Source organism: Monodelphis domestica, chromosome 8 (genome assembly GCF_027887165.1).
Source record: "Monodelphis domestica isolate mMonDom1 chromosome 8, mMonDom1.pri, whole genome shotgun sequence".
Classification (NCBI taxonomy): Eukaryota; Metazoa; Chordata; class Mammalia; order Didelphimorphia; family Didelphidae; genus Monodelphis; species Monodelphis domestica.
Window position 1 is genome coordinate 4,232,293 of NC_077234.1, and position 26,454 is coordinate 4,258,746.

Consider the following 26,454-nt stretch of genomic DNA (forward strand, 5'->3'; position numbering starts at 1 on the left):
GTTGCTCAGAATGTCTATAGAGCCTTGGAATTGTCCTTGAATGAAGAAGCAAGGAACTATTCTCCAAATTGTTCTCTGTGTATTTGGCAAAGGAAAGCCTTTGGATTTTTGGTAGCCCTCATGGCTACACCATCTGCCTTGTCCTGTTTGAACAAAGAATGGAGAGCAGAGCTTGTTAGGGGCCACACTTGAACAAGTACTTAAAGCCAATTCATGCAGCGGCTCCCTATCAGCTCCAGGATTCAAAATTCAGTTCTCTGGTATTCAAAACCCTTCAGAACCTTTCCTCCCTCCTCATTTTTCCAATCTTCTTCCATCTTCTTCCTGTTCATGTATTCTGCAATCCAATGACACTGGCCTCCTCATTGTTTCTCACATGTAACACTCCTCTCACCTGACCCTTTTCCCTGGCCAACTGCCCCCATGCTTACAGTCCTTTTGATCCTCATCTCTATCTCCCACCTCCCCTGGTTTTCTTCAAATATCAGCTCAAGTCCCACCTTCAATGAGAAATACTTCTTAGCTCTCGCTAATGTTTCCCTCTGAGATTATCTCACATACCCTGTCAATCCCTTTTTTGAACACAGTTCTTTGCATGCTGTCTCCTCAAATAGACCTCGTTGAGAGTAGAGACTGTTTTTGCTTTTGTTTCTCCCCCCTCCCCCCATTTTTTGCATTCCCAGAGCACATAGTGGGCAAAAACCAAGGGTATACTAGAGAGAGAGGAAGATGGGGCAAAGAGGTGCTTTGGCAATGTCATGTCAAGTCAATGTCATGATTGCACTTGAATGAGACTGGAAAGGTCCTTGTTCTGCCTCATTACTGTTTGCTTCTCTAAAAATCATAGCCTTCTGCTGACTTGCCCTGGCTAGGAGACACCTGCTGAATAAGATGCTTTCAGAGAACTTGGGCATCTTGGGGTCAAAAATATTGGGTAGAATTGGGGTGATCAGGATAGTTCCTGAAGGCTTACATTAGTCATGAATGAAGGTCCTGTGCCTCTGGGGCCAACAATCACAATTAGAAAGTTTGTGAGGAAGGAGGAGAGAAATGTTACTGAAGGAAAAATTCATGGTACCCACCACTGAGACATAGACCAGAAGTCTAGTCCTCTCTGTAAATTGCTTTGAGCTGTTCTACCTTTTTGGTAGAGAAAGAGGGACAAATCACATGAATGATGAATGAATTGTCTGTTCTCTCTAGGGTGATGGCCACCTCATCTATGGCACTTGCTAGATTTTTTTGCCCTAGGCTAATCGCCCCTCCAGCTGCCAGTCTGGTCATGCCCTCCACAGCATCTGATGCTTTGAGATTTACTCTCAGGAGGATTGGCCTGTGTTCTCAAGAGATTAGCAAGACAGGGTAAAATCTGTGCAGTGAAATATCTCCTTTTGAAACAGGAAATAGAGATCTCTGGGAAAGATTTCCACAATAGAGGAGTTCCGACGCAAGCCATGATCGTGAAGCCAAACCAAGCATCCTGTCAAGTAAGAGTCCATTGGATGGTCTTCCTAGGCATCCTCTAGCCTTCATATTGTTTGAAAGCAGTAAGAGAAAATACATCCAAATGGGGTATAGACAGAAAGATCTGATTATCCAGGAATCAGGAGAGACCCAGGTTTGAATCCTGTTGCTAACACTTATGAGTTACTGGATAAGTAACTTCACCCCTCTGAGACTCAATTTATCCATATGTAAAATGGAGAAAAAACACCTGTGATCATGGATTCAATGCACCATTGAGAGAATGGAAGGAGAATATATATGTGTACAGTTCTTTGGAAATCTCAATGAGCAAGAGAAAAGTCAGACCCTAGGGTGGTGTCTAAAATTATTTCTTCCTAGTCTCAATAAGACTTTGTGATATCCTCACCCATTAGGAACATAGAGCCTTGATTTTCCTTTCACCCCTAATGTGGCTTGAGAGCCATTTCTCTCTGGCCCAGGCTGGTTGGGGGGCCAGACAGCTGAGGGCACTGTGGTGTTTCCTCAGATCCCAGTGGGAGGGATGGCCATCTTGCACCAGTTTCCATTCTCATCGGCCCTGCAGAGGATGTCCGTCATTGTGCAAGAGATGGAAGGCGACCAGATGGTCTTCATGAAGGGGGCACCAGAAAGGGTGGCTAGCTTTTGCCAGCCTGACACTGGTAACTACCTAAATCTGTTAACTTGGATTACAGCTGGCAACCTGGGTAACCCTCCTGAAAGTTGTCTACCATCTCCCTTTCTTATTTGGTGGAGGGATCTTCCCTGTTCAACCTTTCCAGCCATACCCCAATCCCAAAGGCAAAGACTACTTGTTTTTTGTTCAGTTTGAGGTGTTCCGGGACAAGAATTGTTTATTTCCCCCCAGAATATCAAAGTTTTTTGAGTAACTCTGACATATTGATCCTTTGTTTTTCCTCAACAGTGCCAAGCAATTTTACCAGTGAACTTCAGATTTATACCACACAGGGCTTTCGGGTTATTGGATTGGCATACAAAAGGCTGGAGATTTATCACCACGTCACTGCCTTGACAAGGTAAATAAGTCACATTGTCTTGTCACCCCCCCCCCCCCATTCTCAGTCCTTAATCTTTTCAGAACCTGGCCAGGAGAGTGTAGAGTTCAGGCCATGTTCCCATTTGGAAAGAACTGTCTGCATTCTCCATCATTCTGTGCCCACTGAACAGGCAGAATGGTATGTGCTTGTGTGGATATAACCAAACATCTGATAATAAATTCACAGATTAATCAGACAAAGTAGTATAGCTTGTACTTATGGAAAACCTGACTGATGTCTTCAGACATCAAAGCTCTTGAGAGGCAATTTGAGAAATGACTTTTTAACATTTTTTAATTGGCATGCTTGGGATCTAAAATGCCTTGAAGTATCTGTAGGTAGAAATCTGATTGAGCTGGTTCTCCTCCCTCCCTCCATTTAATTCGAGTCTCTCCAGTCAGTTTCATTTGTCAGTCCTGGGTTGTGGAAGATGGCCACCAAATTCTTTCCATCGTTGGTCCCAGTTAGAGATGTAACCAAGTAGAGAGCAAATTGTCCCCACACTGGAAAGTGAATAAATGTTAGGACTATGGCAACTTAAAAAAAGTGCTTAGGGAGGAAATGTCAGTATTTGATTTCCTCTTGAGAGTCCCTTTCCCCTCCATATCTCCCCTCTCGCTTCTCCTTTTCTTTTCTCTCTCTTCTTTTTCCTCTTCCCCATCCATCCTCCTCCTTACTTCTTCCTCCTCTCATTTCCTTCCCTCCTTCCAGCAATGACATCAGTGACCAAACATGTACTAAGCATCTATCGCTGTCCTGGGGATATGATGACCCAAGTGCTTCACTTCCATCTTGAAGCCATATCCCTCATCCTATGTCGTTCACAAGGAAATCCACAGAATATGCTTGGGCTGTTCTAATGATTATCTTTAACAGGGGGATGGGGCAAGGGTGAGGAGGGAGAACAGAATCAAAGACTTCTCTTTTCTTGGGTTTCCTCCCTCCCATCTCTTGTTCCTTACAGCCACCCAAACTTTCAGGCAGCAGCAGGTGGTGATGCTTGGTATATCTGGTTGTTAGAGGTCTCTAGGACTCAGAGAAATCAATCAGGAAAGTTTTGCTTCCCAGCATCCAGGTGTAATGGCTTCCCTGGGTGCTTGATCTTATGCTAGATCTTGAAAATATTCTTGTGATGGATGTCAGTTTTTGATGCACTGCTGTGTGTATGAAAACACACACACACACACACACACACACACACTCCTTGAATAGACTGGAAATGCCACAAAGACACTGAAAGATAGGGATGGAGAATGTCTTGGTTAATGTATGCCTGGTTACTGGGGCTTTGATCTTAGATCTAATGTTCTTATTCCTGATATTTCTTAGAGCCCACTATGGCTAATACTACAGCTGTAACTTCTTTTAGGATGATGATTACTAAGCCTTCAAGGCCACAAAAGCCAGGTCACCACCTTCAGGTGCCAGAAACCTTAAAGGTTCTTCAGCTCCTCTGACAGATGAAAGCGAATTCAGAGAACAGTGAATCTTCCAGACCTTAGATCAATCAGTCTTCTTTTGAATTTCTTCCTCATTCATCTCTCTCTACTTTGCAAAGGATGCTACTCTCATTCCTTGTCTGATAGAGCCCAAGACATTTCCTTTTTTACTCTCTCACGCATTTCAAGGGAGAAGGTGGAATCAGACCTGATCTTCCTGGGACTCTTGATCTTGGAGAATAGCCTGAAGGAAGAGACCAAGCCAGTCTTGGAGGAGCTCACTTCTGCCCACATACGGACAGTGATGGTCACAGGTACAGGGGAGGCTTGGCTTCCGAAGGCAGGCTGCTGTGGAAAAAGAAAAGAAAGAATTCTAGTGGGAGCATGTAACTTCGAATTGTCATTGGATGGGAAAGATGGACCCTTTCCCTCCAAATCCGGACTTGTTAATGCATTGCTAGATCAAGAAAATAATTATTGGAGAGACCTTCCCCTAAATTGCGGGAGGACTTTCCAGTCAATTAACAAAAATGCGTTTAGTAACTGCAGTGTGAGGTGCTGTCCTAGGTGCCAGGATTACAAAGACAAAGAATGAGCTAGGTCCTGACTTAAGGAACTTCCATTCTGTTGGGAAGACACTTGCACTTAGACTGAGAGATACAAAGTACATCAATCAATCAATACACATTTATTAAGCACCCACTGTATGCTGGAGTCTGAGTCAGGCACCAGGGTTACAAAGATTCAAGGCAAAGTAGCCTCTGCTCTCAAAGGGCTTATCCTCAAATAGGGAGAGAGGAGTATGCAACCAACATATAAATGGACCCCCCCCCCCATAATGTGACTCAGCAATCCCTCACCCCTCAGAGCTCCAGGCAATGTTCCAGGAAATGGGAAATTTTCAGAGCCCACTAATCGGTATTGACAAAGCAAGCTCCTATGCAGATCAAATCTCAGGGCCAGTTGAAAACAACCCAACCTATGTACAGTATAGGCTGGCCACAGACTGATGTCGATATACATGTGTTTACATAAATGTACACTATATAAATATATGCATATATATTGATGTATACCCACATATAGGGTATATGCATACATTATTGATCTGGCTATAAGCCCTCTGAGGGGAGGAAAGTGGCTGCTGATTTCCTTACTGCTTGTAGTGCTCAGCTTGACATCTCTCTGAAGGCATCTCATCTGCCTTCAGTAGGTAATCTTGGTCTCTTTCTTCATCAGACCTTTACTTAAAGCTGGACTAATCCCTGCAGCAAGGCAGTCAGTCCTCTTACACTTCCCTAACTGACTCACTATCCCATTCTCCACAGCAACTTTCCCATGTCTTTTTGGTCCTTCTCAAAGACCTCGTGGCTCCCTTCACTGCATCCTCTCATCTGAGAACCTCGCCTCCTCCTGTTTCACTGATATTGAGGCTCTTCTCTCCTCACCCTCTCCCTCCACCCCAGGTGCCACGTGCCACTGTATCCTCTTTCACCCTTGTCTTCCAAGGAGAAGGTGGCCTTTCTCCTTGCCACAGCGAACCTGTCTACTAGCTCTGTGAGCAATCCCATTCCATCTGCTCTGGCAGATTTCCCCCTCTATCATCCTTGCTCTCACTAGTCTTAAGTCTCTCTCTATTATCTCATTCTCTGCTGCCTACAGACATTTCCCTATCTTCCCCACACGCAAAAACTAAACCCTTCCCTCCACGCAATTATCTCTTCTCCCTTTTCTGACTACACTTCTTGAGAAGCCCATCTAAATGTCTTATTAAACATCTTACATTCCCCATTCCCCAAACTGAATTCATTACCTTTTCTCCCAAACTCTCCCTTCTGCTAAACTTCCCTCTTACTTTAGAGAGCATCACCATCCTCCCAGTCCCTCAGGTACTCAACGTTGATGTTATTTTTTTTAAAGCCTAACCTTCCACCTTAGAATCAATACTACATATTGGTTCCCAGGCAGAAGGGTGGTAAGGGCTAGGCAATGGGAGTTAAATGACTTGTCCAGGGTCACCCAGCTAGGAAATGTCTGAGGCCAGATTTGAACCCAGGACATCCCATCCAACTGCCCTCTTTTACTTTGAACTCTCCCTTAAGTCCCCACATCCAATATAGTGCCAAAGCCTGTGAGTTTCCATTTTCAGCATCTCTTACTGCCCCTCTTCCTTGAACCCTTACTTAGTATAGGTTCTAAGACAGAAGGGAAGGGTTTGAAAAATGCTTATGCTCTCCTTCTGTTGGTTATCTCCCATTTCTCTTGTATATATTTTCTTTTTATATAGTTTACATGTTGAAGGGCTTGAACTCAAGGGATTCTAGGCCCCTTCCAAGTCTACATCTGTTCTTATGCCTAGGCCTGTGATACCTCACACACATTCACTTGGCCCAGAGGTAAGAATGCCAAGGGATCATGTGGCAGACTTTTTTTGCAGGTGACAACCTGCAGACTGCAGTCACTGTGGCCAAGAAATCAGGGATGATTGCAGAAAACACGAGGGTCATCCTCATCGAGGCCAATGAAGCTTCTGGATCCTCTCCAGCCTCAGTCACTTGGAAACTTGTAGAAGACAGAAAATGCCTTGGCTACAGACACCAGGTATGTGGCTAGAGGCCGCCCTTGTAGAGTAGTCAGGGAGACATTTGGTACAGGGAGGGTTCCGCCCCAAGAAGGGACTCAGGGCATTCTGTAGTGAACCTCAGCACCTGACTCCCAAAGGCAGAGCAGGGAAGTGGAAAGGGAAGAGGGTGGGACCTGGAGTCAGAGGACCTGGGTTCCAGTCTTGGCTTTGCCAGTTACCATCTGCATGACACCATGAAGGTAGAATACCCCTGTGGGCCCCTAGTTCTTCAGCTAAAAAAGAAGGTTGAACTTGACATTGTCTGTGGTCTCTTCTGACTCTCAGTTTAGGATCCTACCAGCTAATTGAGTCCTATAAGAGCCCCTCAGTCAATTGAGATTTCTTAATCAACTACTGTGTGCCAGGCACCGTGTTGAGTCATACACAATTCACAAGAGGCATCCCTAGTGTTGAATTTTGTTCCGCAGCTAGAAAAAATACCCTTTCTTGTTTTTCTGAAAGAAATGTATGCCTTGCACCCGAAGGTAAGGTAAAAGAAAAATCATTTCTGCAATTTCTCATGTTTCAAAATGACCCTTGAGCCAATGGGGATACATGTGTGCGTGTGTGTGTGCGCGCGCATACATACACACACACACACACACACACCCTACTGAAAAATGTTCCAATCTGCCGTGTTGTCAGTTGTCCATTTCTGTCTTGTCCATGTGGAATCCCACCAAGCTGGGCCAGGAGAACAAAATATAGGTGACTAAAATGCTAGTAGTCTTCCCTTTGGGGAGACTAGAGGAACCCTGGATTAACTAGGAAAGGAGGAACATAGATTTAGAGCTAGAAGGAACCTTGAGGTCCACTGAGTCCAATTCTCTTATTTGACAGATAAGAAAACTGAGGCCCACAAAGGTGAAGTGACTTTCCCAGGGTCACATAGCTAGTGAATATCTAAGGTAGGATTTGAACCCAAGTCTTCTCCATTCCAAGTTCAATGCTATATCTCTTAAGCCCATGCTGAGACTCATCCAGGAAGTGTGATAATTGACCTTCTAAGAGTTATACTAATGGCAGCCTAATTGCTGAACCTCTGTTTGGCTAAGCTAATGTCATTATGGGAAGCCCAGGATCCGGTGGGAGGCAGGGTTGGAGAATGTTATTTTCTTTCCTGTAAGTGGGCAGCTGTCCTGGAGTCAGGGAGACCTGAGTTTCGATCTGACTTCAGATGCTGGGTGACCCTGGGCAAGTCACTTCACCCATTTGCTTCAGTTTCCTTATCCCTAAAATGAGCTGGAGAAAGACATGGCAAACCATTCCAGTATCTTTGCCAAGAAAACCCCAAATGGGGTCATGGAGAGTCAGACACAGCTGGAATGACCAAAGTGCCCCAACCAAGGGCTGTGCAGGGCGTGCTTGGCTAGCAAGGGGAGTTCACACCATTCAGCTGGAGTGGGAATGGCTGAGGAGGATCATAAGGCAGCCTGTGCCCCTCAGGCTCCGAGGAAGGTGCTTATGATTGTGACCAATTAATGTTTCAGTTGCAAGTTCAGAAATAACCATGGCCTGGCTTGCAGGACAGCTACATTAACATCGGGGACGACGCCAGCCAACTCAGAGACGAAGAAGGAGGTTTTCACTTTGCCATGACTGGGAAATCCTATCAGGTGATAAGCCAACATTTCAGCAGTCTGCTGCCCAAAGTAAGTTTGGCCACTAGATTCTCGGGGTTTCCCCCAATGCTCTTACTCGCTCATAGTGGCCAGTTCCTGGACAATGGGTCAGTCGGTGGCCGAGATCTGCCAGGTCGGCAATTTTGGCTAAAGACCCAGGAGCCATTTGGAGCAAATGTATGGGTGACGCAGAGTTAAGAGGGTGAAGGTCGGCGTCCCACCCGCTTCGAGTAAGCCAGAGGGATAACTTCAATAGAATCTGATGAATGTCTTTGGGGCAAATGTGAAGTCATGACCAAGTAATCAACTCCCCAAGATGAGTGAGAGACAGAGGCAGAGGCGTGTCTAGTCAGCAGAGTGACAGAATGTGAAGGGATTGCAGGCTGGATGTCAAGCAACAATTGGGGATATAACAAGCAACAAAGCTAAGGCAGTCGTGCTGCTTTAATGTGACAACTTTCAGGAACCAGAGGAAAATCCCTCTGTAGTCCACTGGCCTCCTTTCTGGGCTCTGTATCTTAGAAAAGACACCAGCAAACTGGCGAGCCTGCAGAGCACAGCGAAAGGCCCTGCTGTCAGGGGTTGGGTTGGAGGAAATGGGAATGGCCATCTTGAAGACGTTTTAGCAAGAACCTGATGGCTTTCTTCAAGTAGATGGAAGGCTGCCATGTTGGGAAGGGATCAGGCCTGTCTCCTCTCGCACAAGAGGGAGGAGCTAGGAACAATGGGGTGAGGCTAGAGAAATGAATGTCTGAAAGTGGTCTGTACTGCCCTGGAAAGTGCTGAGTTCCCTCCTTGGAGGTCTCCAAGCAATAGATAGATGCCACTTGTCAGAGATGTCATGGAGGGCATCTTGTGCAGTTGTGGCTCAAAGTTAATGGCCACTGAGGTCTCTGGTAGCTCTGCCAAGATGTGAATCTGGGATTTCAGTCATCATTTAGGCATTCTTTTACAAATGTTTTTAGTTATATTTTCCCCAAACTTGCATAAAGTATCCTTGATTAGTCAAGTTCCAGTGCTCCAACTTCCCATTAGGTTAAGAGGGTCATCACTATTCATACCATACTTGAAAGGCAGTGCAGTCCAATGGAAAGAGCAATGGGTTTGAAGCCAGGAAAAAACAACAACTTGTGATTAAATTCTGCCTCTGCTATTTGCTAGCTGTGTAGGTGAGTTACCTATCATATATCTTGTTTATACCCAAATCATTTAACATACATGTCCATATGTAACCATACATACATATATATCACTTGGATACTAGTTACCCTATCTACATATCTATGTCTTGTTTCCATCCAGATGTTTGCATGTTGCCCCTCCCATTAGAATATGAGCTCCTTGAGACCAAGGACTGGTTTGTCTTTCTTTTATTTATTTGTTTACTCATTTATTTATTCATTTGTTTATTTATTTATTTTAGACTATTTTTCCTTGGTTACATGATTCATGAACTTTCCCTCCCCTCTTCCCTCCTCCCTCCCAGAGCTGATGAGCAATTCCACTGGGTTAGACATATATCATAGTTTAAAACTATTTCCATGTTATTCATATTTTCAGTAGAGTGATCTTTTAATATCAAACCCCCAATCATAGCCCCGTTGAACCACGTGATAAATCCTATGTTTTTCTTCTGAATTTTTGCTCCCAAAGTTCTTTTGATGGATGTGGAGAGCATCTTTCTCATAAGTCCCTCAGAATTGTCCTGGGTCATTGCATTGCTGCTAGTAGAGAAGTCTATTACATTCCATCGTGCCATAATGTACCAGTCTCTGAGTACAACATTCTCCTGGTTCTGCTCCTTTTGTTCTGCATCAATTCCTGGAGGTCATTACAATTCACATGGAATTCCTCCAGTTCATCATTCCTTTCAATACAATAGTATTTCATCACCATTAGATACCACAATTTGCTTAGCCATTCCCCAATTGAGAGACAACCCTTCATTTTTCCAGATTTTTTTTGCCACCACAAAGAGCACAGCTCTTTGAATGAATATTTTTATACAAGTCTTTTTCCTTATTATCTCTTTGGGGTACAAACCCAGCAGTGCTATGGTTGGATCAAAGGGCAGACAGTCTTTTAGTGCCCTTTGGGCATAGTTCCAAATTGCCCTCCAGAATGGTTGGATCAATTCACAACTCCACCAACAATGCATTAATATCCCAATTTTGCCACATCCCTTCCAACATTTATGATTTTCCTTTACTGTCATATTGGCCAATCTTCTAGGTGTGAGGTGGCACTTCAATGTTGTTAAAATTAACATTTCTTTAATTATGAGAGATTTAGAACACTTTTTTTCTTGTGCTTATTGATAGTTTTGATTTCTTTATCTGAAAACTGTCTATTCATGTCCCTTGACCATTTGTCAATTAGGCAATGGCTTGATTTTCTGTATAATTTACTTAGATCCTTATACATTTGAGGAATTGGACCTTTATCAGAGGTTTTTGTTATAAATCCCCCCCCAATTTGTTGCTTCCCTTCTAATTTTGGTTGCATTGCTTTTGTTTGTGCAAAATCTTTTTTAATGTAATCAAAAATATTAATTTTACATTTTGTAATATTCTCTATTTCTTGCTTGGTCTTAAATTCTTTCCTTTCCCATAGATCTGACAGGTATACTATTCTATGTTCACCCAACTTATAATTTCCCTCTTTATATTTAAGTCATTTATCTATTCTGAATTTATCTTGGTATAGGATGTGAGATGTAGACCTAAACCTAATCTCAATCATACTGTTTTCCAATTTTCCCAGCAGTTTTTGTCAAATAGTTGGTTTATCTTTCTCATTATCCCCAACACTTAACATAATACCTGGCACATAATAGAAAATTAGTAAATGCTGATTGGGGATAGAGGATAGGGTGCCATGTCCAGAACTAGGAAAACTCATCTTCCTGAGCTCAAATCTAGCCTCAGTAATTTACTAGCTGGATGACCCTGGGCAAATCACATCACCTGTTTGCCCGTTTCCTTATCAGTCAAACAAGCTGGAGAAGAAAATGTTAAACTACTCCAGTATCTTTGCCAAAAAACAAACAAACAAACAAACAAACCCAAATGGGATCACAAAGAGGGTTTCATGACTGAAAATGACTGAATTATTTGATGTCTAATATCTACTTGCCACAGTATTCTCACCTATAAAATGGAGGTTGTTGGGGAGGTTAGATATGAGGTTCAAATGAGAAAATGAGTGCAAAGGACTTTTCAAACCTTAAAGAGCCCAAGGAACAAAACCAAATGATTATTGCTATTGTTATTCATATTATTGTTGGCAGTACTACTACTACTACTACTACTACTTGAGCTTGGAAATCCAAAGTTTAAGCCATTTCTGAGGCAACTCAGGCTCCAGAGGCAGTGATTCAAGGACCTGAAAAGTTGGGTCCTGACTCTTGCTGAGAGATTACCTACATAGGCAATCACTGTTCTTTATGCCATTTTATTCCTGGTCTATAATTGTAGTTGTTGGAGAGGACATAGAATGCACTGTCCTAGGTCCTGAGAAAACCTCAAAGGAATCCTTGCCACATTTCTGTCCACTAAAGGTTTGCAATCTGATTAAAATCCCAGGGTTTATGGCCCATATGGAAAGGAAGTCAGAGTGTAGGGAGGATCAAGTGTTAAAGGCAGACAGTGAGTATTTGATTAGTGCAGAGAATGGGTTGACAACCCTGGGTTTGAGCCATTGGGCAAAGACTTATGGAGCTTGAATTAAACCTTGAAGGATGGACAAGATTTGGAAAAGTGGAACAGAAAAGCAAAGGAACTGGGTGGGGGAGTTGGAATTGATTACCATGAGAAAAGACCTAGAGTTGCCAATGAACTTGCCTTATTCTGTGGACACTGAATAGATGGTTTATCTTGGGGAGCAGTGGGATCCCTGATTGTATAAATAGATGGGGACTGATTTCTAAGGTCCTTGAATGGCAAACGCCATTCTGTAACTCCTAGAGGTTGACACTTTCCACTGGTGAGTGAATCATAATAGTGGACCCTCATCCAGAAAAAGAGATAAAGAGGCCATAGAGGTGGGTAAATAAACAGCTTGATTAGTCAGTCAGAAGCATTTATTAGGGGGCAGCTGGGTAGCCCAGTGGATTGAGAGCCAGGCCTAGAGATGGGAGGTCCTAGGTTCAAATCTGGCCTCAGACACTTCCCAGCTGTGTGGTCCTGGGCAACTCCAAGATGGAAGGTAAGGGTTTAAAAAAAAACAAAACAAACAAACAAACAAACAAAACCCCAAGAAGCATTTATTAGATGGTATGTTCACAGTAGGATAACCAGAAAAAGATACAAAATCAATACAAAGTGATCGGTGAGACATTTTTGCTGAGTGCAACGAAACAAGAGGTTCTGAAATGTGAAGGTGAGGAGGGACTCATTCCAGGCATGGGGGACAGCCTGGGCAAAGGCACAGAGATGGGAGATTGAGAGCAGTAGGAAAGGGATGCAAGACCAAATGTATACAAAGAGAGGAATGGCAAGAGAACCCACAGCTTGAGTTGACATGTGTCTGCATGTGTTGTCCTACTGTATGGTGGGCATTGCATTCTTTTCCCTTTTTAAGGCCCCAATCCTTTTCCTCCTGGCCTATGACCACCAGGGAAGTTCCATTAAGCTCAGCCCAGTCTGTTATCTTAGCGTAGTTGGTGTCTCTCTGGGCCCTACATCCTTCTTGTCAGTCCTAGCTGACACCTCGTGGGTGAGCCAGTCACCAAAGATGATCAGATCCTATGTGAGTATTGGACAATTAGACCAGCTGAACTCCCTGGGGCCAGCCAATGGGCTGGCTTGCCCTCATCTGCTTCTAACTCACTCAAGGGAACTTCTCATGTTTAATGGTAATTCCCAGAGTACACGAGCTTGGCAAATCTTAAAGTGTAATATGGTGAAGTCTGTGCAAAGCTAGCATTGATATCAGACAGATAGTTGGCGTGGTGCATGGTAGAGCTCTAGTCTTATAGTAAGGAGGAACCGAGTTTGAATCTTGCCTCAGACGCTTATTAGCTATGTGACTCTGGGCATATCACTTAGCCTTTCAGCCTCAGTTTCCTCGTCTGCAAGATGCAGCTAAATAATAACTATCAAGCACTTATTAAACACTGACTACATACCAGCTACTCTGCTACGTGCTAGGCATGCAGAAAGAGCAAAAGACAGTCCCTGCCCTCAAGGAGCTTACGTTCTGCTGGGAGAGGCCCCATGCCCACAAGTATGTAGAAAGCATGCTCAGGACAGGGTAAATAGGAATGATTAAAAGAAGGAAAGGACTGGAATTAAGAGAGGTGGAGAAGGTTTCTGGGGGAAGCTGGGGCTTTCCTTGGGACTTCAAAGAAGCCGAGAGGGTCAGTAGAGTCAGGTTGGAAGACACAGAGAATTCCAGAAATGGGAAACAGCCAGGGAAATGCCTGAGTTGAGAGGTTTTTAGTTAAAGGGCTTTGCTGGCTTTAAAGCACCCTAGTGGCTTTGGTGACACTACCTGTATCACTGCTGGCCTCAAGTCAATTGGACATTTATTAAGCACTTTATATATACACATGTAAATGTACATGTGTATGTATATCGGCATGTATGCCTACACACACATCTCTACTGGCAAGGGAGGGAAGAAGCTGTGCATTCCCACTGCTGAAACCATCAAGTACCGACTCAGTGACACGTAGAGGGAGGGATCAGGGATGATTTCCAGGCTCTGCGTCCCGGGCCGTGGTCCAGTGGTCATGAATAGAGGCCAGATCTCCACTGCAGCCTCCAGGGAAGAGAAATGAACTGCAAACTTGAACTTGAACCTAATTGGTGCGAATCGCCAAGGCAGTCTCCTGATGTGACGCCGCCTGGCTTCCACCTCCGCCTCGCGATGGGATGTGACCGACTCTTCCCTTTTTCCTCTTAACAGATCCTGATAAACGCCACGGTTTTTGCCAGAATGTCTCCTGGGCAGAAATCCAGCCTGGTGGAAGAGTTTCAGAAGCTGGAGTAGGTTCTTTGCAAGCACAGGCTGGTGGGGAGTCAGGAGGCGGATGGTTTGGAGCTCGCCCTACAGTAGATTTTCCTTTGGGGTCCCCAGCTTGCATAGGGAGAGTGTGCGCTGCCAGGCAGCAGCTGGCATGAGTGCTGGAGCCTCAGCCGCTAGCCCCGGGATCTCCATCCCTGCATCCATTTCCCGGAGGATTTCTCCCTCCAGGGGCCTCAGGGAGCACGGGAGGGCTGGATAACCCCAGCGGAACTTGTTTATCTTACCATGCTGCTTGACTCATGCTAGCAAGCCAGTGCTTTGCCCAGGATTGATGCTCCTGCGCATACTCGCTTATCCCACACGGCTCTCCCACTTTGGCAGCAAACTCAATGGGTGTCTCATTACTCAACTAAAAATCTACGATAAAGTTTAGGGCCCCTTCTGGGAGTCAGACGAGTGAGCACTAAGCCTTGAAATGGCAGCGGTGTGGCCAAGAGTTTCAGCCTGTTGAGATGCCTCCTGAGCGCTCGGCTTCTGGATTGGGGGCTAAAGATGGATCTGGTTTTGGGAGACCCGATTCTAGGGAGAAGCTTGGCTGGTTTGCCGTCTCTTGCCTTCTTAGCTTCAGATGGGCTTTCTGAGCCGGACAACAAGCATGTTTCCACCCCCAAAATGCTTGTCCTCGGGGGCAGCTGGGTGGCTCAGTGCATTGAGAGTCAGACCTAGAGAGGAGAGCTCCTGGGGTCAAATCTAGACTCAGGTACTTCCTGGCTGTGTGACCCTGGGCAAGTCACTTAACCCCCATTGCCTGACCCTTACCACTCTTCTGTCTTGGAATCAATACACAGTATTGATTCTAAGATGGAAGAAAAGGGTTAAAAAACAGATACTGATCCTTCTGGTCCTGGCCTGAACTTTGTGGGTTCTATCTCAGCACCCCAATTTTACAGCCAGGAAAACTGGGGCTGCCCCAAGGCTTAGATGAATTGTTCATGATTGCGTGGGAATACCCCAGTCAGGAGGAGCACCCAGCCCTCGTCTCCACTGCCTGAGCTGCAGTCCTGCTCACTGGTCTGCTCTGGGATCTTAGACTAACTCCCTGAAGAGAATCTGGGGGTTCCCAGGCCCAGACCGCTGCTGACCTTGCTGTGTGCTCCCACCCGAGTTTCTGTGAACTTGAGGCACGCCCAGGCCAGGCTGCTTTGCTTTAAGACTTCTACTGACTTTACCCTCTGTAGTTACTTTGTAGGTATGTGTGGCGACGGAGCTAATGACTGTGGGGTAAGTGGGGCGCGCTCCTGGCATGGCCTGAATCCCCAGTCACGGGGCCCCCGGATGCTGCCATGCTGGGCAGGGTCGCCGTTGGCCCCCGATTCCCCCCCAGATTCATTCTCCCAAAGCCTCCTTCCCCACTGAGCCACACGCAGGCTGACTATGTCAATCCCTGTCCTCCTCTCCCACTGTATTTCCTCCATGGCTGCTCTGTATTTCTGGAGCTGTGCACGCCTCCCCTCCCAGGAGAGCAGGAGCTCCTGGACCGGAGGATCTGTGCCCTTCTGACGGTGTCCCAACCGATGAACACTTATTATGCACCTACTGTGTGCCAAGGACTCTGCTAAGTGCTGGGGATCCTAAAAGAGGCAAAAGCCTGTCCCTGCCCTCAAGAACGAGGGCGCCAACATGCCAACAAGTAGACAAAGCAAGCTTGCCCCATGCCCAGGGTACATGGGGACTGATGGGCACAGGGAGGCACCGCACTCAGGAGGTTGGGAAGGGGGCCCTGTGGAAGGTGGGAGCCAAGCCCTTTAAAGGCGGCAAACACGGCAGCAAGCGGCCATTGCAGGGACGCGGCATCTGTCTGTATGTGGGCTCCTCTGGCGTCTTGTCCATCCGGTGAAGCCTGTGGATCGTGATTGCTGATGCATACAGTAGACAACACGGGGTTCAGGGAAGAATCTAGAGTTTATCGAGGTTTAGAATTGGACCCCAATCCTAAATTAAAGCCCAAAATATTAATTTAGGGCAATAAAGGAAATCAGTTATGTTGAAATACCAATATTGGGGGCAGCTGGGTGGCTCAGTGGATGGAGAACCAGACTCAGAGATGGGAGGTCCTGGGTTTCAATCTGGCCTCAGACCCTTCCCAGCTGTGTGACCCTGGGCAAGTCACTTGACCCCCATTGCCTGGCCCTTAGAGCTCTTCTGCCTTGGAGCCAATACACAGCATTGATTCCAAGACGGAAGGGAAGGGCTTAAAAAAGAGAAATACCGATATCAAATATATTTGAACAAAAAGAAGCCCCTAAACCTCAGATTAAGAGTCCTAGAGATACTGCTATTGTTCAGTCATTTCAGCCATGTCCAACTCTTCATACCCCATTTGGGGTATTTTTGGGCAAAGATACTGGAGTGATTTACCATTTTCTTCTCCAGCTCATTTTACAAATGAGGAAATTGAGGCAAACAAGATTCAGTGACTTGTCCAGGGTTACACAGCTAGTAGATATCTGAGGATGGATTTGAACTCAGGTCTTCCTGACTCTAGGCCAGGCACACTATCCATTGCATCATCTAGCTCCCCAGGTGCCAAAGATTCCAAGATCCAAATGACAATCTGTGTCCCCAAGGAGCTTACCTGCTGCTGAGAGAAAGAAATGCAAGTCGATGTTGAAGTCGACAGCGCTAATAACAATTAGGGCTGTCAGGGAAGGCTTCCTGCAGGAGGTGGTCCTTCAGCTGAACTTTATAAGGAAGGAGAGGCCAAGGGGAGGGGGGAGAGCATTCTGGGTGAGGGGAGCAGCCTTGGCCAAAGGGTGAAGGTAGAGGAGAAGGAAAGAAGAGACCGTTTCGGTCAGTGGCCAGAAGGACTGCCAGCCCCTTCGGTGCTTGTGTAGGACAGACGATGCTTTTCTTTGCATTGCAGGCTTTGAAAATGGCTCACGTGGGCATCTCCCTGTCAGAACAGGAGGCCTCGGTGGCTTCCCCATTCACCTCGAAAGCCCCCAATATAGAGTGCGTGCCCCGGCTCATCAAGTAAGTTGGCCTCTTCCCGCAGCCTTGGCTTTCCCAGCTCCCAGCCTACGTGGCCCCGCGGGCACGGGCGGAAAGCCGAGAAGGGGCTCCAAACCTGCTGCCTGGCTGGGAGGGCCCAGCGATGTCCTCCGGACGCACTGACCTCCATGTCTTTTCCTGCAACAGGGAAGGGCGTGCGGCTCTGGTCACCTCGTTCTGCATGTTCAAATACATGGCGCTCTACAGCATGATCCAGTACATCGGCGTTCTTCTGCTTTACTGGGTATGGCGTGGCCCTGCCCCTGGGCAGTAAGAGACAGAAGCAGGCTGCGGCCTCCTCCCTGGCCTCCCTGGAGCACAGAGCAGAGGCCCCCACGTCTAGAAGGGCCCTCAGGGCTCAGCAGGTCCAACCGGGCACATTTCAGGTCAGGAAACCGCCTAGAGAAGAAAAGGGAGGGAGAGGACCCAAGACTTAGCTTTGAAGGACAGACCTTGGAGGGCTCCTCCCATTGGCGCATCTCATCGTAGGCCTGGGGCTGGAGGAGGCTGTGGAGGCCACCTAGTCACAGAACCTCAGCTTTGGAAGGGAGACGGAGGGCCTCAGACATCCTGCGGTCCAACGGGCTGGGAGAGGGAAGCCCACAATTCATAGACCTAGAATGAGAAGGACGTTGGAGGTTAAGTGGTTCGTTCCTTTCATTTGCCATGTGAGGAAACTCAACCCTGAATGGGGAGGGGACTGAAAGCAAGACCACAAAGCTGGTGGGGGACAAGTCAGGCCCTGAATTCAGGTGCTACCACCAGAGAGATCAGATAAGGAGTCCCCAGCAGGATACTGCTGCCAGCGTCCCTCCTGGAACTCCACTCGATTCTATGAAGGAAAACAAGAACCTGGAAAGGCTGGAAGGGAGAGGCCTTTTTCAGCCATTCTAGCCTTCTCCTTTGGGGGATCGTAGCATCGTGACTTCTGGAATCCCCACGTTCCTTCTGCGCTGGCCTCGGCCACATCTGCAGAGGTCTCACCTGGGTGAAAGGTTCATGCTTTTAAAGATGCCTTGGGAGGAGGGGCTTGGGCCACTGAGGCAGCATTGCTGAAGGAAGCAGCTAACACACAGCTGTGCCTAAACAGAGGTCATTAAAGGCAAGACCTTTACTAGGGAGTCACGCTCCCTGGCGCCTGGACACTGTTCTTCCAGTTCTGCCCTTGCAGTCCAGCTCCCTGTCCTCCAAACCACTGGCTCATCGAGGATGGAACATCCCAAGTTTTTTCCAGGGAGGTTTGCTTGGGAAGCAGCGGAGCTAGTCTATTAGCCACGTGTGCCCCCAAGACCTTTCTGTGGGCACTGGGCAGCCTGTGTCCGGAGTCTTCCCTGGATGGGCTTCGAGGTCATTCATCCTTCGCGTCCCCAGTGGATTCTGGACATTTTTACTAGAACAGATGCATTGTATTGGCCAAATGCCTCGCTGATACACTTTGCCACTCGAAGAAAGATATTTAATTCTTTGAGACGTGGCCCAGCCTGACTCTGAGCTTACCTCACAAGCATGAGAGCTGAGCTCAACTGGTTTTCTTCCGGCCATTGCCATGTCCTCACTTGGACATTCAGTTTACACACTCTTTATTCGAAATAACATGGGCTTCCATTTATAGTCTTTTCACGTTTTAAGAGAGGTTTCTTCCCAGTAACTCATGAGGAAAGAGAGGGAGATTGAATATTATTATTCCTATTTGACAGATGAGGAAACAGAGGCCTGGAGAGGCAAGACTTGCCCAAAGTTAGAGTTAGTGTCAAAAGTTGGAATAGAACTGAGCACAAAGACCATTTTTCCTCATTGCCTTTCCTCCTGTACCAAAATCCTTGGACTGAGAAAACACCTCTGTTGGCAGTGGCTTTTGTGGAATGGCTTTGTTCCTCCCCCTGGAGGCCGAACAGCTCTTGAGATAACCTTGAAGTTTAAGAAGGCTCAAAAGAAGATGAACCAAGATGGCGGCTCTGTGGGTATATTCCAATAGGTCTGAACTTTCACCCCAAAGCCGCTTCAGTTGAGCTGAACCTTTTAAAGGCTGAGTGAGGGTGGAAGTCATCTCTGTGGGAGTGTCTGTATCACACTCCGAGCAGCCACTGCATTTTCCAACCACTGGCCAAGGCCATAAGAAAGAGAGGTCATTTGCTGCAAATGTGATTCGAGCTTTTAAAAACTTTGAGGACTTCTATATAAAAAAGGGCAGTAAAAAGTGACTCACCGGCCTCAAATAGACTACAAAACTCTAATAGCAAAAAGGGATTCTCATTTGTATTTTCCACAAAGACAAATTGGGGCTCTCCCTTCACTGTTTCAACCTCATTGGAGATCGAGTGCTCCTGTGTGGCCCTGACACCAAAGCTGCAAATGACAAAGCGATGCAGGAGAAGAGAGAGGAGAACAAAGGCTCCTCTAGTCCAAGGCTCAGCTTACATTCTATTCTGGGCAAGGTTTCATCTGGGGGCACAAATGGCCTCTACAGAAAGGGCCAAGCACTGAAAGGACTGCCAATAGGCTGCTCCCCTTCTGTCTGGGTCTGTCAGAGACTGCCAGCACTCCCACCACCACCACCACCACCACCTCCTCTCACAGACCCTGAGAGCCGGGTGACGGAAAGGCTCCTTCTGTCGCCATCTCCCTTGACAAGCTCCTGGCTAGAAATCAGCCCGTTGGCTTGCTGCAAACCCATTTTGTAGTTCCAGGCATGTTAGCTTTTTTCCTAATGGCAAGAGATTGCGTTCGCCAATCAATGCTTCCCTTTTTCTTTTCAGAAAACAAACAGCCTTTCCAATTACCAGTTCTTGTTCCAGGATCTGGCCATCACTACCCTCATTGGGATAACAAGTAAGCATCTTGTAAGACTGTCTGCCTACAGAGCCACCCTCAGGCGGATTCCCCTCTAGGAACTGCTTCTTTCAGAGTCAGTGCTCTCAGAGCAGGGGTGATCCTGGGGGGTGGTGGGGGGTGAGAGGAAGAACAAAGGGCTTGTCCGTCTGTCCGTAATAAAAGCTACTGTTAAAATGAGATAGGGATGAGGGTAGGATCTGCTGGCTGCCCTCTCTTGTTCTGCTCTCTTCTCCGTGGAATATGGTAGAACACAATCCAGGGAACTGTAAAACCCTTGAGGGCAAGATCTACTTCATCTTTTCCTTCACCCCCCCCCCCCCCAAGCCTAGCCCAGTGCCTGGCACACAGCAGGAGTACTTTGGAAATGATTTTTGGTCCTCTAATATACTGGATGATAAGTACTACCTTGAAATGAAAACACTGTGTGAGTAGACTTGGGGGCTCAAGTGGACCACAAGCTCCTTGTGGGGCAGCAGTGCATATAATGGAGTAGCTTTGAAAGCCAAGGGAATCTTGCACTACTTTGAGAGAGGCATGGCTTCCAGGAAGAGGGAAGTGACTGTCCTATTGTGCTTTCCCCTTGTTAAGCCTCATCTTTGTTTTGAAATCATTTATTCCGATTTGGGCACTGACTGATAAAGGATATTGATAACCTGGAGTGCCTAGTGGAGGACAACCATAATGGCGAGGGGCTTTGAATCTGTGACATAAAAGGAATGGTAAGGACTGGTTGAAGGAACCAGGCAAATTTAGCTTGAAGACTCATGGTGGAAGGAGTGAGGGAAGAGTGCTGTTGAGGGGCAGCATGGAGAAGGGGAGAGAGCCTGAACTTGGTATCAGGAAGATCTGGCTCTGAACTCTGTCTCAGATACGTACAAGCTGTGTATCCCTGGACCAGTCACTTAATTTTCTTATCTGTAAAATGAGACATTGAACCAAGTGCTATGGAGGTCTCTAAGATCACTTCTAGCTTTACATCTACGACCCCATGATCAGTGAGAGCTTTGGGCAAGGATCTGAAGGGCTGTCAGAGGGAGGAGGATAAATCACTTCTGGTTTGACTCCAGAGGGCAGGATTGGGAAGAAAGAGTGAAAGTTTCAAGGAGGCTGGATTAGACTTCAGACTAATTCAAAGCTTCCTAACCATGAGAGCTGTCTGAAACTAGAATGAGTTGCCTGGAGAGAGGGTGGGTTCTTTCCTCTCTGGAGGTCTTGAAGCAGAGGCTGGATGACCACTTGTTGGGTATATTATTGTGGCATTCATGTCTAGGGATGAATTGGACTAGATGGCCACTAAAATCGCTTTGAATTCTCTAATTATGTTAAAACTGTGAGAATATATATTTCATATATTGAATTGCTTCCTGTATATTAAGAAAAATTACTATGTATCCCTGTGTCTGGGGTTGGGGTCAGATATGCCATCTAGTCTGATACTTTTTGCATTTTCTTTGTCCTTGGGAACTCCAAGAAATGTCTTCTTTTAAAATTTTATTTATTTAGAGTATTTTTCCATTATTCCATGATTCATGTTCTTTCCCTCCTCTCTTTCTCCCCCTCCCAAAGCTGACAATCAGTTCTGGTGGGTTTTACATGTATCATAGTTCAAAACCTATTTCCATGTTATTCATATTTGCAGTAGAGTGATCCTTTATAGCCAAAACCTTAATTATATCCCTATTGAACCATGTGATCGATTCTATGTTTTTCTTCTGTGTTTCTGCTCCCACGGTTCTTTCTCTGGATGTGGATACTTTCTTTCTCATAAGTCCCTCAGGATTGTCCTGGGTCCTTCCTTGCTGCTAGTAGTGAAGTCAATTACATTCAATTGTGCTACAATGTATCCGTCTCTGTGTACAATGTTCTCCTGGTTCTGCTCATTTTGCTCTGCATCAGTTCCTGGAGGTCTTTCCAATTCACATAGACATCCTTCAGTTGGAAGTCTTCCTTTTAAACAGAATTTTGTTAATAATTGAAGGGAACAAGGTGGGCATGTGTTCCCCATGATGCATAGATATGGGGTGGGGCGGGTAGGTTGATGGACCACCTCTTAATTGCTATCACCAATTAAAGATGCCTTGAGATATTCAAGGGAGGCACTGAATAATGAGCTTCAAAAAAATCTATTTATTAAGCCACCTGATCTGGCTCAGGTCATCCCTGGTCCCAAGAAAGCCATTGGAGGTCTATGTCACTTTAATGGTTGTGACGCTGGCCTACCCAATAAACCGGATATAATCAACAAATTTCTATTGTTGCCCAAAAATCAGTTTCTTAAAATAATTTTAATTGTAACAAAACACTGTGGAAAACCTAATTGGAATAGATGTATTTTCTAGAAATGGTCCTTTTATTCTACCTTCCAGAGAAGAAGGTAGCATCTTTCCACCATCCGGAGTGCATCCTAAGCATTTTCCTCTTCCCTTTTTGTCTTTCAGTGAGTTTGAATGGTGCCTACCCCAAGCTGGTTCCTTACAGACCCCCAGGCAGGCTCATCTCCCCTCCTCTGCTCTTATCTGTGCTCCTCAATGTGCTTTTCAGCCTGGTCATGCACATGTTGGGCTTCATTCTTGTTCGGCAGCAGCCCTGGTACTCTGCTACTGATGTCTTCAGGTACATCCTCATTCACTGTAATGCAGTATAATTCCATTACAAGATCCATTAAGTATCTACCATGGGCCAGGTCCCATGGCAGGTTCTGGTGATACAAAAGGAAAATGGACACAGTCCCTGCCCTCAGGGGCCTCACATTTTTTTCTGGGGAGAGGCCTGGGTGATAAGAGGCACCCACATCAGTAAACTTCAAAGTGAAGCCCAAGGCATTTGCAGAGGGACAGAGTGCTAATTGCCTGGAGGATCAGGAAATCCTGGTGTTGGAAGTGGGACCTGAGCAGTGCCTTGTGGAAGTTAGGGATGTCTCCAAGAAGCAGAGATGGGGAGGGAATATATTCTAGACATGAGAGATCACTTGTGCAAAGGGAGAAGCAGAGTGCCCTGCCTGGGAATCTCTAGCAGGTGTGTTTGAGTGGAAGAGAGAACCAATATTCATTTAAGAGGGAAGGGCAGGGAAATAATATTCATATTAATATTAATTTCAATTCAATCAAGTCAAAACTTTTTAAGTGTGCATTAGAGTTAAAACATCATTCTAGGTAAACTGAGAGAAGAAAATATAATAGTCCCTGTCCTCAGGAGGTTTCTATTTTACCTCTTTTACTTCCATTTGCTATTTTTGATCTGAGTCAATTAGCATTAGAGCAGGGAGGCTTTGTCAAAGACCTTCTCTTTGGGGGCAAAGAGGCATTGCTTATCTCTCTTTGAAATCCTGGGGCTCTCACTCTTGGAGCCTCCCTTTTTTCACATAGTCACCCTTGCCTTTTCTACCCGGTGCCTCAGCAAGATGGGCTCTTCTTGAGGCCAAGCCTAGGATGCCTTCTCTTTGCCCAGGGTACCTGGTGCTGCACCCCGTACATGCTCTCTTTTTATCAAGTGATGAGTGTTCCTCTTCTGGCCCCCTTTTCAGTGCCTGTTCCCTGCCAAAAGCAAACATCTCTAGGACAACAGCTTCACTGATACCAGGGAAGGTTGGCCCTGACAACTTCATGAGTTATGAGAATACCACCATCTGGTTCTTGGGGACCCTCAATTGCATCATTGTCGCATTGGTGTTTTCCAAAGGAAAGCCTTTCAGGCAGCCTATTTACACCAACTGTAAGTATTGTTGGTTCTGTCCATCCATGTGGTAGAACCACAAAGGGGTTCGTGGCTACATTTACATTATTGGGGAACCTGAAGTCCGTGGCTGGAGATATCTTAGGATATTGCTCATGATTTATAGCTCACCCATAAGTTATTAAGAAATAAACACTTTTTTTGGCCTTCCTATTTCTGAGGCGAGGGAGCCTCATGTCAATTGTTTCAACTATCTCGAAAACCAACTCAATTATTTGACATCTTCAGCTTTATTCATTGAATAATATACTTCCTGAAACCAAATACAAAAGCATCTGTGATTTCATCTGCGGGGGATAGAATTGGTTTTCAGTTAGGAAGATTGCAGCCCATCTTTGACTAAGTAGATGAGATCTAGGGGTTTGCCAGGGGCATCTTTCTAGGGCAGGAAAAAGATCTTAGAGTTCATCTAGCGTCTTTTAAAGATGAAGTGTTGAGGGTTTGCGAGCTACATTGGTAGAGAGCATATCCACATGGATGAGAGCAACCAGCCTGGAAGTATAGAAGCAAAGTTTCCAATTAAAACTCAAATATTCCATGTGGATACTTTGATTTACTTTTAGGAAATAATAAACAAGAGCTATTGCAGAGGGAGCTGAAAGGATGAAGATCATGCACCCTCTTGGTTGTTTTGTTTTGTTTTTTTGCCTTAAGTACTCTGCATTTTACAGTGTGTGTCATGTGGACATCCAATGACTAACATCAGGACTGATTTAGGACCAGTGGCCAAGGTTAGTAACATCAGAGAGATGCTCAGAATTCTAAGAGCTTTCTCCTGTTTGGTCCCTTCAGATATCTTTGTCTTTGTGCTGGTGATCCAGATGGGGGTGTGTCTCTTCCTCCTCTTTGCAAATATACCTGGTCTCTATCACCGGATGGATGTAAGTATCATTGGTCCCTGGAGCTGATGGTGCCTTATTGTGCAGTGGTCCTCCAAGATACCATCAGCACTATTTTTGTATCCAAACCCTCCCAAGTGGATGGCAACTTCCAGCAGTGGCCTTGGCCCATCAGTGCTTGTCACTGATGCTGGACAGGATAAAAAACCCAGCTTGATCTTCCTACTTTCCTGATCTTTAAAATGTCTTGTGAGTTTTTCTCCTAAAAGATCTTGATATGCTTGGCAAACCTTGGGCTTCACCCCCTTCAAAGCCTGACAAGTTGTTTTTCAAATGCTTTGGTTTCCAAACAGCTTTGCCTAGAGCTTGTTTTCTGTTAATTCTCAAGCCTATTTGCAATTTCAGACAAAATGAATATGTATTTTTCCTATTTGCTTACACTTCACCTCTTGAAATTACTTTCAAAGGGCCAATTGCTATGCTTGTCAGGTATCTTATTTCCCTTACTTTCCCCTCCACCACATATTTCAATGTTTAGATACCTTTGAAACCCCAGAGAGAAATCTGAGATACACAAGATTTGGAAAAACATTGCCCCTAATTCCCACTTCTGAGCCAGGGTGGCTCATTTTCATGCTTTCATAGATCAGTGAATTTATCCCTTCGGATGCTCCTTCCAAAAAGGGATGCAGGTATAATCTTTTCAGGCTTGCTCATTCCATGTACCTCTTGTCCACGTCCTCCCATCAATCAACAAGCATCCCTCAAATGTCTACTGTGTGCCAAGCACCAACCTCAAAGAGCTAACACTCTTCAAGAATTGCTAACATGTCCCCATATACTGTTATATGTACAATATAAGCATATGCTATTCACACACATACATACAGTAATTTGGGGCTGGGAAGACAAGGAAGACTTTATTGAGGAGGATTCTAAAAGCTGCAAGTGAGAAAAGAAAGCATTCTGAGCAGGAGGGGCAGCCTGTGCAAAGACTTGAAGACAACAGATGGGAAGACACAAGTGAAGGGCATCGACTTCAGGATGGCTGGACCCTAGGGGGCCTGTAAGAGACAGATTAGAGGTAGTCTGTGAAAGGCTTTTAATGTCAAAAGAAGCATTTGCATTTGATCCTAGAAGCAATAGTTTGATCCAAGAGTCAAGGAGTTTACTGAAGAGGGGAGTGTTATGGTATAGGATACCACTGGCAGCTGTGATTGGAATGGGTGGGTGGGAATGGACAGAACACTGAAGCAAGAAGACCAGTTAGGTGTCTATGGTAATATTCCAAGTCATTATCTATATTCTATCAATACATTTATTCATTCAGCATCTATCTATCTATCTATCTATCTATCTATCTATCTATCTATCTATCTATCTATCTATCTATCCATCTATCTATCTATCTATCTATCTATCTATCTATCTATCTACCTATCTATCTATCTAATCTATGTCTATCTATTGGTTGATCAATCTATTGATCTATCTATCTATCTATCTATCCATCTGTCTATATCTTTCCATCTGTCTGTCTAGCCATTGGTTGATCAATCTATTGATCTATTTATCATCCATTCATCCATCTGTCTATTCATCCACCCATCTATCCATCTATCTTTCCATTTGTCTGTCTGTCTGTCTGTCTGTCTATCTATCCACCCATCCATCTATCTTTCCATCTGTCTGTCTGTCTATCTATCTATCTATCTATCTATCTATCTATCTATCTATCTATCTATCTATCTATCTATCTACCTGTCTGTCTGTCTATCTATCTATCTATCTATCTATCTATCT

General features: G+C 45.5%; 1 protein-coding gene across 1 annotated transcript in view; it reads left to right on the top strand.

Annotated features, from left to right (window-relative positions):
- The window catches only part of LOC100013946 (probable cation-transporting ATPase 13A4), a 101,287-nt gene that overhangs the window by 70,523 nt on the left and 4,310 nt on the right, over positions 1 to 26,454 (top strand). The window contains exons 15-28 of the mRNA XM_007502446.3: positions 1,401 to 1,487; positions 1,994 to 2,147; positions 2,411 to 2,522; positions 4,172 to 4,296; positions 6,420 to 6,583; positions 8,132 to 8,257; positions 14,138 to 14,217; positions 15,436 to 15,478; positions 17,121 to 17,230; positions 17,396 to 17,492; positions 20,005 to 20,077; positions 22,519 to 22,693; positions 23,604 to 23,791; positions 24,605 to 24,693. Of these exons, the coding sequence (XP_007502508.1) occupies positions 1,401 to 1,487; positions 1,994 to 2,147; positions 2,411 to 2,522; positions 4,172 to 4,296; positions 6,420 to 6,583; positions 8,132 to 8,257; positions 14,138 to 14,217; positions 15,436 to 15,478; positions 17,121 to 17,230; positions 17,396 to 17,492; positions 20,005 to 20,077; positions 22,519 to 22,693; positions 23,604 to 23,791; positions 24,605 to 24,693 (1,623 nt within the window). The remainder of the gene's footprint in view (positions 1 to 1,400; positions 1,488 to 1,993; positions 2,148 to 2,410; positions 2,523 to 4,171; positions 4,297 to 6,419; positions 6,584 to 8,131; positions 8,258 to 14,137; positions 14,218 to 15,435; positions 15,479 to 17,120; positions 17,231 to 17,395; positions 17,493 to 20,004; positions 20,078 to 22,518; positions 22,694 to 23,603; positions 23,792 to 24,604; positions 24,694 to 26,454) is intronic.